The 14,586-nt window shown below is 38.1% G+C and overlaps 1 protein-coding gene across 5 annotated transcripts in view; it reads left to right on the top strand.

Annotated features, from left to right (window-relative positions):
* The window catches only part of Acaca (acetyl-CoA carboxylase alpha), a 282,227-nt gene that overhangs the window by 66,357 nt on the left and 201,284 nt on the right, over positions 1-14,586 (top strand). For 3 of the 5 annotated variants that reach the window (XM_026780511.1, XM_026780510.1, XM_013347201.2), the window contains exons 2-3: positions 3,125-3,171; positions 6,840-7,092. In XM_026780511.1, coding sequence (XP_026636312.1) covers positions 3,125-3,171; positions 6,840-7,092 — 300 coding nt within the window. The remainder of the gene's footprint in view (positions 1-3,124; positions 3,172-6,839; positions 7,093-14,586) is intronic. The other 2 variants (XM_026780513.1, XM_026780512.1) reach the window with 1 other exon arrangement.

Below are 14,586 nucleotides of genomic sequence, written 5' to 3'. Positions count from 1 at the left end.
CAGCCTGGTCCACAGAGGGAGTTCCAGGACAGCCAGGGCAACACACACACACACACACACACACACACCCCAAAATAAAAAAGAAAAGAAAAAAATATATATACACACACACACACACCATTGTGTTTTGCATATGTAATAGTTCCCGTAGATCTTTTAGGATAACAATGATAGATCTTTAGACTTGAGACTTTTTAAGGTAGTAATTGAAATATTTGCACGAAAATATTCTATAGAGAGCTCCTGCACACCTTTGACTAAGTTTTACTCAGTATGAACAGCTCTAAGAAGCTAACATTGGATATGGGGTGTACTCACTGGCAGGACATTTGCCCAGCATTTGGAGGCCCTAGGCTATTTAGTCCCAACGCACACAGAAAAGAAAAAAAGAACAAAAGAAATTATCATTCTTAGAGTATTGTTTGCTGCAGACATTTTTCAGAGTTTACCCCTCCCAGCCCCATATTGTTTTCCTGTGGGGTAGCTAGACCATGTTATTGCATTGCATTTGGTGGTTGTGTTCTTTACCTTCTGATCTGTGAACGTTTTTAGCCTTTCCAAATGACTTTCAAGTTCAGAAGACTGGTCAGTATTTATATTATAGACTCTTCCTCAATTCAAATTTGTCTAGTATTTTCTCAGGCTTAGACTAGGTTAGACTAGGTGACTAGGGGTGGGAGTGGGGGATAACCACAGAAATGAAACTGAGCCCTTCTACCTTTTTCTTCCTTCCCCATAATTATATTTTGTTTTTCATAATCTTTGGTTATATGTTTTGTTTTTACAAGTAGTTACTTATTCTTGCTTCTTTCATCTGGATACTTTCTTAGACATCTGGTAATACTTAATTGCCTACTTATATTTAGGAGGGTGGATTGAAGAGGTCATTAGAACTTCTGACAATGTGAGTGGGCCTTACTGACTGTTAGCTCCATCGCAGGATGCTCTGGGTCAGAAACTAGGTACCTCAGTGTTACTAGCTTAAGGACCCTGCTAGTAATTGTCTAACACCCCCTCCTACCCCAGTGCTTTGCCTCTTCATATTCTGCAAAACATCTTGTGAGGTCTTAATATATGTATTAATTTATCCAACTTTAGCATGGGATACTTTGTTGGTATCCCCCAGCCTAGAAACTGTTTGGCCCTTTCTGGAAAATTAGCCTTTTATCAGGCTGGTAACTGGCTTCACTAGTTGCAGAGAAATCATATAATCTGAAGCTTCAGAAACAGAATCTCAACCAGTCCTTCTTTCTTTTTTTAGCTCTTTCGTGTGCACAGGTGAAATGTTTTGAGATTATGTAAGGATTTTGATTTAGTGGATTTATCTAGTTACTTAGTACTTCCCTGCTTTTCAAGAAAATATCTGGGTGTCTGTACTTTACCAACAACTAAATTCTATAATTTCTTTATGTGTGTGTGTGTGTGTGCATGTGTGTGTGTGTGTGTGTGTGTGCCAGCATATGTGGAAATCAACTTTCAGTAGTCCTTGTAATACGTGGGTCCCAAGGATAAAACTCAGGTCTTCAGACTTGGTGGCAAGTACATTTTACTGAGCTATCTAGTTAGCTTCCTACCAACAAATAAATCTTATTTTTTCTTTCCCCTTTTTTTTTTAAAGAATATTATTTATTGGCATGATGTGTGTTTGCAAGCCATAGCATGCCTGTAGAGGTCAGAGAACAACTTGTTATATGAAAACTGAGGTTGCCAGACTTGGTACAAGTACTTTCACATGCTGAACCATCCCTTTTATGTTTTAGAAAAGGTCTCCTGCAGCCCCGGCTGATCTAGAAATGACCATTCTTCTACCTCAGCCTTCCAGACACTAGTATTATCAACTGAATTTAAAATTAAGATATCTAGGGTAGGGTGAAGATTATCAAAGCCTGAGCACTGGCTGCTCTTCCAGAGGTCCTGAGTTCAATTCCCAGCAACCACATGGTGACTCACAACCATCTATAATGAGATCTGGTGCCCTCTTCTGGCATGCAACTATACATGCAGGCAAATACTATATACATAATACATAAATCTAAAAACAAAAACAAAAAACTGGGGTTAGAGAAATGACTCAGTGGTTAAGAGCACAACTGCTCTTTCAGAGGGCCCTGGTTCTATTTCTATCACCCATGCGATGGCTTATATAACAGTCTTGCAACTCCAGTTGCAGGGAATCCAATGCCCTCTTCTGGCTTCCATGGGTACCAGGCATGCAAGCAGTATACATCTGTATGTATAGGAAAAATAACCATACATGTAAAATAAAAATAAAGGTAATTCAGGTACTTTTATCCCCTCCAACTGTAGATCTGATTTAAGAGATTTGGAGTGGAATTAACACATGGGTACTTTAGAAGTTTTTTTAAATTATTTTATTCTTTTTATTTATTTATTTTCAAAACAAGGTTTCATGTAACTCAGATGGGTCTGGATCTTTCTGTGTTGCAAAGGGTTGCTGAACTTCTGATCCTTCTTCCACTGCCTTTCAAATGCTAGGATTGCAGGCATAGGGCAGAGGTTATGACTGCACATGGGTAGTTTTGCAAAGCTCCTAGGTATGTTTTATACATAATCAAAATGTAGAATTTCTTCCCTGATATTTTAAGTTGTTAACTTAGAAGTAATTCTATTATTTGGGAAATAGAGACTTTTTTAGACCTTTAGAACTTTGGGATTTAGTATAATGGGAATGTTGTCCTCGCCTTGGTTTCTAGTCTTTGACCATTTGGAAACATTCTCAACCTGAATTTTAGAGAATCAAGATATTTTCTCTCTAGTGCCTCGTTTTAAATAAAATATTAGAAATAATAAGTGTAATGCATTTATTTTTAATATAGGGTGTTTTTTTCAGAAAAACTATTTTAATGAAATAGTAAGCTTGAACTGTTGTTTAATATGTTTAGAAATAATACAAGTTTCTAAATAAGAAATGTTTTTATTTTACATAACTAATAAATTACTGAACTTTATGCTTCAAGTTAAGTAATATTTACAAGAAAACAAGATATTTTGAATTTTACTATTTTTTGTACTACGCTGAATTAAACTGGAATTAACAAAAATTTGGGATTAAAAAAGCAAACAGAAAAAGCAACCTTCAAATCTCCTTTTTCTCTTTGTTTAGTTCCTTTTGGAGGTGGATATCTGCTGAGACAATAAGAATTATAAGAGGTCAGTTTCAAATAATACTTTTATGTTTACAATGTAGTAAAACTTTTCGTGTGCTAAGATGTTCAACTGTGGTGTTTTGTTGTCTTCCGTGTAGAATATTGGCAAGTGAACAAGGAGTCTGACCATGGTGATGACCCACTACTTTCTCTAATTTGGACTAGAATCAATGGAAATGGGACAGGCTATGGTAGCTTCTAGAGTGTCTGGACAGCTACTCAGTGATTTTCCAGGCATGACCTCCCTTTTGGTGGTGTGCATGCTTGTGCTGGGAGCAGTGTTCCATACAGGTGCTTGTGCGGGCAGGCAGCAGGCTGTTAAACGCTGAGCTGCTTCCAGTCTATGCAGCCCTCAGAAAAGGCCGTCTGGTACAGGCGGCTAGGAGAGGATAGCTTGAAGATGGCTGTGTTGAGCCTCTTGTTCATCAGCCCAGGGGCCCTATTTTATTAACAATGGCCTTTTCCCATAATTTCAAAGAATCGTTACTTGTTCATGAATTCTATTTTTTGTGACCATCAAATTTCAACCAGATGATACATTAGAGTGTACCTATGTGTGCCTTAGTTCCCTTGTGAAGGCAGGTGTGGTGGTGTACACCTGTACTCCCAGCTGTTGGGAGGAAGAGGCAAGGCAAAGCAATCTTGGCTATAGAAGTTTGGGGTTAGCCCAGCTATGAGATGCTGTCTCTCCCTTGCCTTCTCTCAAAAAAATTTTTTTTCCATTGCTGTATCTTAATATTCTTTAAAGTGGTCAGTATATTTGAATTCCCCTTTTTATTTTCCTGTTACTCCCTAACTCCCTTTTTTCTTCTAATGATTTGGTTTTCTTTTAGATTGAACTCCGTACATTTTGGAGACTTAAAAAAAAAAGGAGAAATATAATATAATAATATAATATTGCAATGTAAATGTATAGTAAACTTAGGCAATTTTTTTCCATTGCGGGGGCTTGAAACTGGGCCTTCTGTGTGTTAGGCAAGTACTTTACCACTGAGTTACTCCTCTAACCTAGAACTTTTATGTTTGATTTTTGTTTTGTTATTTTAATGTACAAATAATGGGTTTTCTTTTAACATTTATCATACATACATGTATGTCATTTTATATTGCTCATGCTCACTCTTGCACTGACTGCCCTTTCTATCTCTTAAACTGCTCTTTCCAGTCCCACTTTCCATCTTTATTGTCCCCCTTTCCCACCTCAAATACTCATTTTCTATTTACATGTCATATATGCATGTATATACACACACAGATATGTTTAAGACAGGATTCTACATAGCAGAAAAAGTGATATTTTGTTTTATTTCCCTCATGTTATCCTGTCTTGTTCTTCTCTACCCCTTCCCTTTCTACTTCTTCTTCCCTCCTCATTGCCTCACTTCTTATATTTATTTATTTATTGCAAGTTTCAAAAATAAAAGTTAGTTTAAAGTATTCTTCAGCTCTCTTCCAAAATGTTCACAGATTTTGTTTGTTTGTTTGTTTGTTCTTATTTCCCTTTGTTTATTTTGTATTCCTGGCAATTTGTTATTGTTGTTTTCCTCATGTAGCACAGTGGTTTTTAAGGTTTAGGTTGTGTTAAAATACGTTATTATACCTCAGCTTAGAGCTTCAAAAACAATTGGTCTAGGATAGGCACAGGCATTCTCACTCTTACAAGTGTCCTAAAAAGCAGCTTCAGGGCCAGGACTCACAGTTTGAGAATCTTACTATCCTAGCATTTGAAAATACTATTTTGTCTCTGAACAGATTGACTTACAGATCACACCAAAAGAATGGCGAATGTGTAATTTTAACATACTCATTGGTTTTTCCAAACATTTAAAAAAAACTTTTGGTGGCAGAGGCATATAATCCTAGTGATTCAGGAGGCTGAGTCAGTAGGATCACTTTTCAAAGCCTGCCTGCTTTGAAAGAGCAAATTCAAGGTCAGCCCGGGCAACTTGGTAGGACTCTACCTCAAAACAAACAAACAAACAAACAAACAAAGTTAGAAGAGGGTAGAAGGTGTTGCTCAGTCATGGAGCACTCGTCTTACAGGTGAAGGCCTGGGTTTAATCCTCAGAACCATTACCACCCCCTACCAAAACATTGACATTCTTGTCTGATGTGATCAAACACTGCTCTTCACACACTTTTGTACCTGACAGTGGCTTATAGCATATAAAATTTATCAATAAATGCATTGTTTTCTAATAGTACCATATCTTGGAACACCTTAAAATTAGGATTGGCAATCGTTTTCTGAATTAAAGTGATTGCTAAACCACAAATTGTTTAGTACCAAGTTGATGTATAGATTTACAGCCAGTCCTGGTTCTCCTGGAACTTGCTTTGTAGACCAGGCTGCCCTCAAACTCACAGAAATCCATCCTCCTGCCTCTGCCTCCTGAGTGCTGCAATTAAAGGCATATGCCACCATTCTTGACTGATTTAATCAATATGTATATAATATATATTATATATAATCAACACACATATGTATATATGATTCATTTATTATGTATACAGTGTTCTGTCTGCATGTATCTCTGCAGGCCAGAAGAGGTCACCAGATTTCATTACAGATGGTTGTGAGCCACCATGTGGATTTTGGGAATTGAACTCAGGACCTCTGGGAGACCAGCTAGTGCTCTTAACTACTGAGCCATCTCTCCAGCCCTTAAATAAATATTTGAAGGGAAAGAATACTTTTTAACTTAGTTTGGTGGTTTTTTTTTTGTTATGGGACTTTGAACTGGTAATTATATTTTGGTTATGTCTGCTAGCAATTGACAGTAGGTCTTGACTAGTAAAGTCCAGTATCTAGAAAAATGGTGTTTGTGATGATGCATCAACTACCTTGAATATAGATTTAAAATTTGTTGGTAGATTCACTTTCTCTACCAATTCTGTGTACAGAATTGAACAACAAACATAATATTTGGGATAGATTTTTGTTTTGTTTTGTTTGTCGAGACAGGGTTTCTCTGTAGCTTTGGAGCCTGTCCTGGAACTTGCTCTGTAGAGCAGGCTGTCTTCGAACTCACAGAGATCTGCCTGCCTCTACCTCCTGAGTGCTGGGGTTAAAGGCATGTGCTACCACTACCCGGCTTTGGAGGCAGATTTTTAAAATACACAGTTAAAAAAAAAATGAAGCCCATGAAAACACAGGTTTTTCTGTTTATTGTTTTACTTTAAATGTGTGTACTTAATAAAATTCATAATGTTTCATTATATGATATTTGGAATCAGGTGATAATTGTGTAGTTTGAACCCTGAGTTTCAACAAGTGCCATTCACCTAAACTCTTAGCCCCCACTCCTCACAGTGCTACAAATGAGTTGTGGTCTCACCACAGCTTTTGCTTACACTGCAGGGTTCCCATCCATCATAGCTGTCCCTTCAGTATCACTGAGCTAGTGAAGAGATGGAGAATGGTTTATAGTGTGTGAGAAATGTTTCTCTGAGGAAAAGAAAACCTTCAATTTATAGATAGAGTTACCATGATCTTTCTCTTCCTCCCTTGGAGGAAGCAAAAGTGCTGGAATAGAGTAGCTAAGGAAGCCAGTTCTCAGACTCAGTCAGTCTTGTTTCTGAGGGCCACTTGTGGTCTATGACGTATTCTCCTGAGTGTCCTCACCTATATGTGTTGCCTATAGCTTGCTTTTCTCTTCATTTTCCCCACAGCTGTGAGAGCTTATTTTCAAAGAATAATGGATGAACCATCTCCGTTGACCAAAGCTCTAGACCTGAACCAGCATTCCCGCTTCATAATTGGGTCTGTGTCTGAAGACAACTCGGAAGATGAGATCAGTAACCTGGTGAAGCTGGACCTACTAGAGGAGAAAGAAGGCTCTCTGTCACCAGCTTCTGTCAGCTCAGATACGCTTTCCGACTTGGGAATCTCTGCTTTACAGGATGGTTTGGCCTTTCACATGAGGTGAGAAGAGCTGCATCATGGGTAATGTGTTTGCTATCTTGTTGTTTTCACTCTCATGTTCTGAAAAAATAACTTCACCTGCATTCAGTGGGCTCATTTCCCATGAATAGGAAATTCTGCACTTTGGGGAGTATCTTTTCCTACATGTTCCTCTTAGCTTTTTTCCCCCATCCTTTCTGCATACTAGCTCCTTCAGTATGACCCAGTGAATGAAAGTTAGGTGGAGGAATTCCTGTAGTACTTTAACAATGTTGTAACTTTCGTTGATTGATAGGAATTTTGCAGATTTGGCCAAATTTGTAGTTATTTTCCCTTCTTTGCCCCCCCCCCCCATCAGTGCTAGAGATTTAGCCCAGGGCCTTACATATGATAGGTAAACACTCTACCACTGATCTACATTCTTAGCCTTTGTGGGTTTTGTTGCTTATGTTTTGAGATGGGGTTCTATTACTCCTGGTTGGACTGGAACTTCTTAAATAGAGCAGGCTGGCCTGGAGCCTGTTGAGACCTTCCTGCTTTTGCTTCCTGAGTGCTGGGATTGTACACAGTGCCTGTGGACACTTTGTCTTTTTTATTTGCTTTTTGAAACAGGGTCTATTATTTTTCTTTTCTTTTTTCTTTCTTTCTTTCTTTCTTTTCTTTTCTTTTTTTTTTTTTTTGAGACAGGGTTTCTTTGTGTATCAGTCTTGGCTGTACTGGAACTTGCTTTTTAGACCAGGGGAGCCTCAAACTCATGAGATCCACCTGCCTCTGCCTCCCAAGGGCAGAGATTAAAGGTGTGCACCACCATCACCCTGCTTGAAACAGGGTCTAATGTAACTCCAAATTCTCTTGAATTCTTGGTCCTCCTGACTCCACTTTCTAAGTACAAGTTTTACAGGTATGTGGCAGCTTACTCATGTTAAAGTAACTGTTTTTTGTTTTGTTCTGGGACAGGGTCTTAGATGTAACTCAGGCTGGCCTCAAGCTCATTATGTAGCCCAGGCTGACCTTAAGTTTCTAATTTTCCTGTTGGTCTTTGGAGTGCTAGAGTTACTGGAATGCTGGGGTACTGGTGTGAGCAACCATGCCCTTTGATTGATGGTTGATTAGATAACTAGTTTAGTCATTTGCTTTTTCAGTTCCTAGGTTTAAAGAGTTTGAGAAATTACACACACACACACAGAGTAAAACAAAATGCTATCCAGGTGATTCTAATGTACACTGAGGGTAAATATTATAGTTTTAACTAAGATTAAACAAACACAGGGTAGGCACTGCTACTGTTATTACCTTAATATTAATGGGTCATAAAATAATTAGGCTCCTTTTTGTATATCAAGATATTGATTCTAGCTGGGCGGTGGTGGCGCACGCCTTTAATACCAACACTTGGGAGGCAGAGGCAGGCGGATCTCTGTGAGTTTGAGGCCAGCTTGGTCTACAAGATCTAGTTCCAGGATAGGATATGCAGAGAAACACTGTCTTTAAAATCACCCACAACCCCGGCCAAAAAAACTCCTGATTCTATAGTAAAGTTTCATATTGGTAACTTTACTATGGTTCTGATAATTCTTTGTTGTTACCCATGGGGCTCAGAATCCTAGCTTCTGTAAGATGAAGCAGTTAGTGTATATTAATAATCACTCCCATTTAAGCTATAAGGAGGTCAGAGGAGTAAAGCAACTTAGATATACTTTACTTCATGATTCCTGGGACTTGCAGTGAAACAGATAACTTACCTAAAGTTTTAGTGCTTTTTAAAATATATTTATCAAGGGCTGGAGAGATGGCTCAGTGGTTAAGAGCACTGTCTGCTCTTCCAGAGGTCCTGAGTTCAATTCCCAGCAACCACATGGTGGCTCCAAACCATCTCTAATGAGATCTGGCGCCCTCCTCTGGTGTATGGGTATTAATGGAAGCATGGAAGCAGAAAGTTGTATACATAACAAATAAATAAATCTAATATATATATGTATATATATATATATTTTTTTTTTATCAAGACAGAATCTCTTATTCCCTAGGCTGACTTGGGCTTGTTCTGACTTAGCCTCCTGATTGCTCTGATTACAGGCACAGACTACCTTGCCTGACTAGCTGAATGCTTTTGTTGTAGGAAGAGGGGAAATAGCTTGGAAGGTTGAGAATTCAAACTCAGATGTTCTAGTTGCATTTTTGTAATTGTTTTACTCTGTTCACCGGACCTTACAACCTTTTTCTTTTTTGTAAATATTTCTGATAGTTTTGTATGTATTTCTGTTAAAGTTACTTTTCTTGAGTTAGTGAACCAAGTGTTATACCTAACTTTAGATCAAAAAGAAGAATAGCATCAGGGACTAGAAACTAGGACTTTACTCAAACATGTTTTGCTACTTTATGATTTACTTAGGTTGACCCTTAGGTTAGTTCTGGTTTGGAAGTGTGTGGGAGTTGTCATGCTGAGACTTCTCACATTTGGAGGACAGAGGACTGGTGGTACTAAAACTTTAGCAATAGGACTGGAGGAGGTGGTGCACGCCTTTAATCCCAGTGCTTAGGAGTCAGAACAGGCAATTCTCTGTGAATTTGAGGCTATTCTGGCCTACAGAGTGAGTTCTAGAACATCCAAGGCTACGTAGAAACACTCTGTCTCAATACCACCATCATCACTACATTTATAATGTAGTATATCTTCCCATACAACCAAGAATTAGTCTCAAAATGTCATAGTCCCCTACTGAGACTTTAGGTTAGTGCTAAAAAAATCTTTGAAGTCACACTGATCTTTGAGAAGTTTTGACTAATTTAATTTTATGTGAAACATGAGTTATTGAATTAGGACTTTGAGTTTGGCAATGGTGCAATCAATGCTATTACAGGAAACTCAGCTGATGATATCCTGAGGCATTATGTAGGTGCCAAGCCATTCCCAAGGCCCTGGCTGTCAGGCAGAGGCAGTGTGGTCAGGGGCATGACTGCAATGTCTTGGGTGCCTCAATGTTGCCAGAACTCTCACGGTTGTTGCTCATGGCAGGACTGTGATCAGCAGATGGAAGAGGAGGGTTGCCAGTTTCCACTGACTACTCAGCTAATGTTCCAAATAAAACAAGATCTCTTCCTTGATCCATTTCACCCATGGATACGACAATATCTTTGGGAATAATTTAAATTGTTTCTTTTGATAGGAAGACTTCTATGATATCTGTAGCTAATTAAATTGTATGTGACCATTGGCAATCCATAATTTTTTCTTGAACTCATTTACTCTCTAAAAAATGAAGATGATGATTCAGTCACTGCTTTCACTCTTTGATACTAAATATAAACTTGTTGAGTTTATTAGCAGCTCCTAGAATGAGTAGCCTGATCTTTCACACATGATAGTGGTTACGGGAACAGGCTCATTCCTCACAAGTGTTAAGTAGGGCCATCTGAAACAAAGTGAAATAATTGCTGTGATTTTGATTTTGGGTGCTAATTAGTGGTCTGATGGGTAAGCAGGACTAGAAAAATAGACTTTTCTAGGGATGGAGAAGACATGCATCATGTTTTTCCAGAGTCAATGAAAGATTGGATAAATCACTTTCTAAGCTTTATCACCCACATATTTGAAAATAAGGGCTTAAGAAATAGTTACAGCTTGTTGGGAACAGGCAAATCTTGTTGAAGAACTGCTTAGACTTTTTACCGTTAGATAAGATCTACCTGGGCTTATCAGCTAGCGTTAGGATCTGTCTCTGAAAGTCATTAATTGAACATTTTAGAAGACTGTTAAAAGACTTAATGTGGACATCTTAATTTTGGCAACTTGTATGTGATTTGGTGACATCTAATAGAATTGTCTTATTTGTTTTAGTTTTGGTAGTTTCTCTGATGCCACTTAGGGTCAGATGGTCCTGCATACTTAAAAATGCACAAAATGATGTTAGCCCGTGCTGTTAGTCAAACAAGCTTGTAAACAGTTCTGCCAACTAGTATACTGAATTCCTGGCTAAAGTCCAAGTAGAAGCAAACTATTTCCCATATTTTGGTCTTTAACCTCTAGGATACTGTGATTTTTTTTTTTTTCTTTTTTTGAGACAGGGTTTCTCTGTATCTTTGGAACCTGTCTCAAAAACTAGCTTTTGTAGACCGGAATGACCTCGAAGTCACAGAGATCCACCTGCCTCTGCCTCTGCCTCCTGAGTGCTGGAATTAAAGGTGTGTGCCACCACTGCCCAGCTTGATACTATGATTCTTAAACCTACTTCATGCTTATATTTGAAACTTCATCTCATTTTTCTCATAAACACCTTACAATAATGTGGTCAAAGTACTGAATGGTTAGCTTAAGGACTTTGTTATCATCTGAGTGCACATGAATAGAATGTAAAATATACCATATCCTGGGTTCAAGGACAAAGTGGACTCTGTGAAAGAGAATTATATTCCTGCCTCTCATCTTCTGAAAACTGAAAATTAAGTAATATATGTTTGCCTGTAAGATGTTTGACTCTTCAGAAGAATCTAGAGAATGTTAAAGCGCTCTCTCTCTCCTTTTTTAATTTGTTTGTTTGTTTTTTCAAGACAGGGTTTCTCTATGTAGCAGCTCTAACTGTCTTGGAACTTGCTTTATAGACCAGGCTGGCTTTAAACTCACAGAGATCTCCTGCCTCTGCCTCCTGAGTGCTAGGAATTAAGACATGACCCACCACTGTCCGACAAAACTCTTTTGTAGTTAGAAATTACCTGTAGTTTCTCCTGTGACACCAGACAGACAGTGTATGAGTAAGTTTGGAATTGATTCTCAGATAACTTTTTTCACTGTTGTTAACTTAAAAAAAAAAAAAACCCAAACCCATATGGAGTTCTGTGCATGTGTTGTCTCTAGGATATAATGATGTTAAGGAAAGATTCATAGAGAATCTGGTATTGGCATTGAGTGATGGGGCCTGTTTTTTTGCTGGTATAGCTGTTCTGTTTTTCACGTTACCTTTTTTATGTATTAGTGCTTGGGATTGAACCCAGGGCCTCATGTTTATTTAGTTCTGTTATTGAGCTGGACTGCCCGTCCCTTAATAACATTCAGTCATGTTTTCTAGGTGACTGATTAGAAAAATAATGGTAATAATAGATAGCATTCATAAAGTGCTTTAGTGTATGCCAGACACTGCTCTGTTTTGTGTAGGGGTCACACTTAATCTTTAGCACAACCTGTGAGGCAGGTGTTGTATTATCATTCCCACAATATACATGTGGGGAACTAGGATATACTATGTGTAAGATCACTTGACTGAATATGGAAACTAGTGCGAGTCCTGCCAGCTATTCTATCAGACTTATGATTTCTTTGAGCAGGTCTTTAATCAGTCAGCTTTACTTCTAAAGGATAGAAAATATATTTGAAAAGTAATGCTTTATTTAAGAAACAGTACAGAAAATTGATAAAGGCTTACATATCCATCAACCTGAGATTACTCTCCTAATACTCTCCTTAGTCTTCTGAATTCTTTTAAAATTTTTATTTATGAATATATGTGTCTGTCTGGGTATGTGTATGCTCTATAAGTGTAGTGGCCTCAGAGATCCAAAGAGGGCATTAGATCCTATGGAACTGTAGGTATAGGTGGTTATGAATTTCCTGACCACTGTGGGTGCTGGGAACCATACTCAAGTCCTTGCTCTTAACCACTGAACCACTTCTCCAGCTTCTCTGAATCCTTTCTATGCATATACCCATATTAGACATTTGAGTTTCTTTCCTCCCCTTTTTCCTTCTTTGCTTTTGAGACAGAGTCTTATGTATCCCTCATTGTCCTGGAGCTCTCCTCTACCCTCCTGCTTCTTCCTCCCAAGTGTTTCACCATCATGACATGCTACACACACATTTCTTATTTTAATTTTTAAAAAAGTTTTTATATTTTATATTCTGGGCATTTTTCTTGCATGTATGCCTATGTACCACTACAGAGGCCAGAATAGGTTGTCAGATGCCTTGGAACTTGAGTTATAGACTGCTTTTGGCAGTTGTGTGAATGTTGAGATTAGAGTCTGGGTCTTCTGGAAGAGCAGCTAGTGCTCTTAACCACTAAGCCACCTCTCCAGCCCCTTATACATTTCTTTATAATGAAATGAGGTCATACTGTGCACACTTTTATAAACTGCCTTTTTTGGATGGTGTGGTTATCCTAGATTCTAGAAACCTTGGGCCTGGCATGTTATGTAAGCAATGGATTTACCGACCTAATCTATCAAAACCCTCCATCTTTCTATTTCAAAATTTTCATGTTAGTCTTGAAAGCTGGCTCAGTGGTTAAGGGTGCACATATACCTCCCAGCCTCCAATAGCTAAAAATGATGAACATAAGCCAGGGTGGTGATGGCACATGTCTTTATTCCCAGCACTTAGGAGGCAGAGGCAGAAGGATCTCTGTGAATTTGAGGACAGCCTGGTCTACAGAGTTCCAGGACAGCCAAGGCTACACAGAGAAACCCTGTCTCAAAACAACAACAAAATAATAATAAAGATAAACCTTAAATTTTTGCATTGCATTTAATATATACCCAAATTCTAATTCAAACAAATATGCAACACCACACATTATATTTTATGTCTCTTGAAGAAATTTTTTTTATATATATATTTTTTTTATATGGGAGTAGGCAGAGGTGTTCCTCTGTGTATACAGAGGTCAGAGGACAACAACTTCTCTCCTTTTACAATGTGGGCTCTGTGATCAGATCCAGGTCAGGCTTGGTAGTAAGTTGTTTTACCTCCTGAGCCATCTCACTGCCCCTTCGCTTAAACTTTTTTTATTTATTTATTTTTGCTCTATATGGCCTGGAACACTATTTAGACCCAGCTGGCCTCAAACTCACAGAGATTCTCCATCCTCTCCCTCCTGAGTGCTGGAATTAAAGGCGTGTACCACTACATCTGGTCCTCTTAAATATTAATTATATTACCACCCATTCCTTTGTGATGGTGACCAGAGACTTGTTTAAGAGGAAGTTAATAATTTGTGGAAATACGTGTATGATTGCTAGTGATTATTTAGTGCAAGGACAAAGAAAGGCAGACTTAACCATATGTACTCTATAGTTGAGTAGTGACAGCACCATCTTGGCACTTTCTTAACACTAGTAATGTAGTCAGTTTCATAGTCATGATGAGGATGGCCATTTTTGTTAAAATCTATTAAGAGTAGAGTTTTTTGTTATAGCTAAACTATTTTTGTTTGGCATAGAAAGAAATGGGAATTTTTAAATTTAGCCTCGCTTAAACTCCTTGAGTTTTATGACTTTAATGACTTCATTAAAGTTTGGTGATGGAGATAAAATTAAATAATAACTGTGTAAGCTTTCAAGAATATAAAATGTGCCACACCCAATATACTGTGGTTTAAATGTTAGCTTATAAATTTCTTTGAGACATGGCCTTGTTATGTAGTCCATTCTGGTCTTGAACTCAAAAGTCTCCTGCCCTAGCCTCTAACTGTTGGAATGATTATCTTGTACCCCTTAATTTTTTCTTTTTCTTCTTTCTTTTCTTTC

The sequence above is a fragment of the Microtus ochrogaster genome, chromosome 7, assembly GCF_000317375.1.
Source record: "Microtus ochrogaster isolate Prairie Vole_2 chromosome 7, MicOch1.0, whole genome shotgun sequence".
Lineage (NCBI taxonomy): Eukaryota > Metazoa > Chordata > Mammalia > Rodentia > Cricetidae > Microtus > Microtus ochrogaster.
Note: the sequence above shows the minus strand (reverse complement) of the source record. Positions and strands in the feature narration are given on the sequence as shown.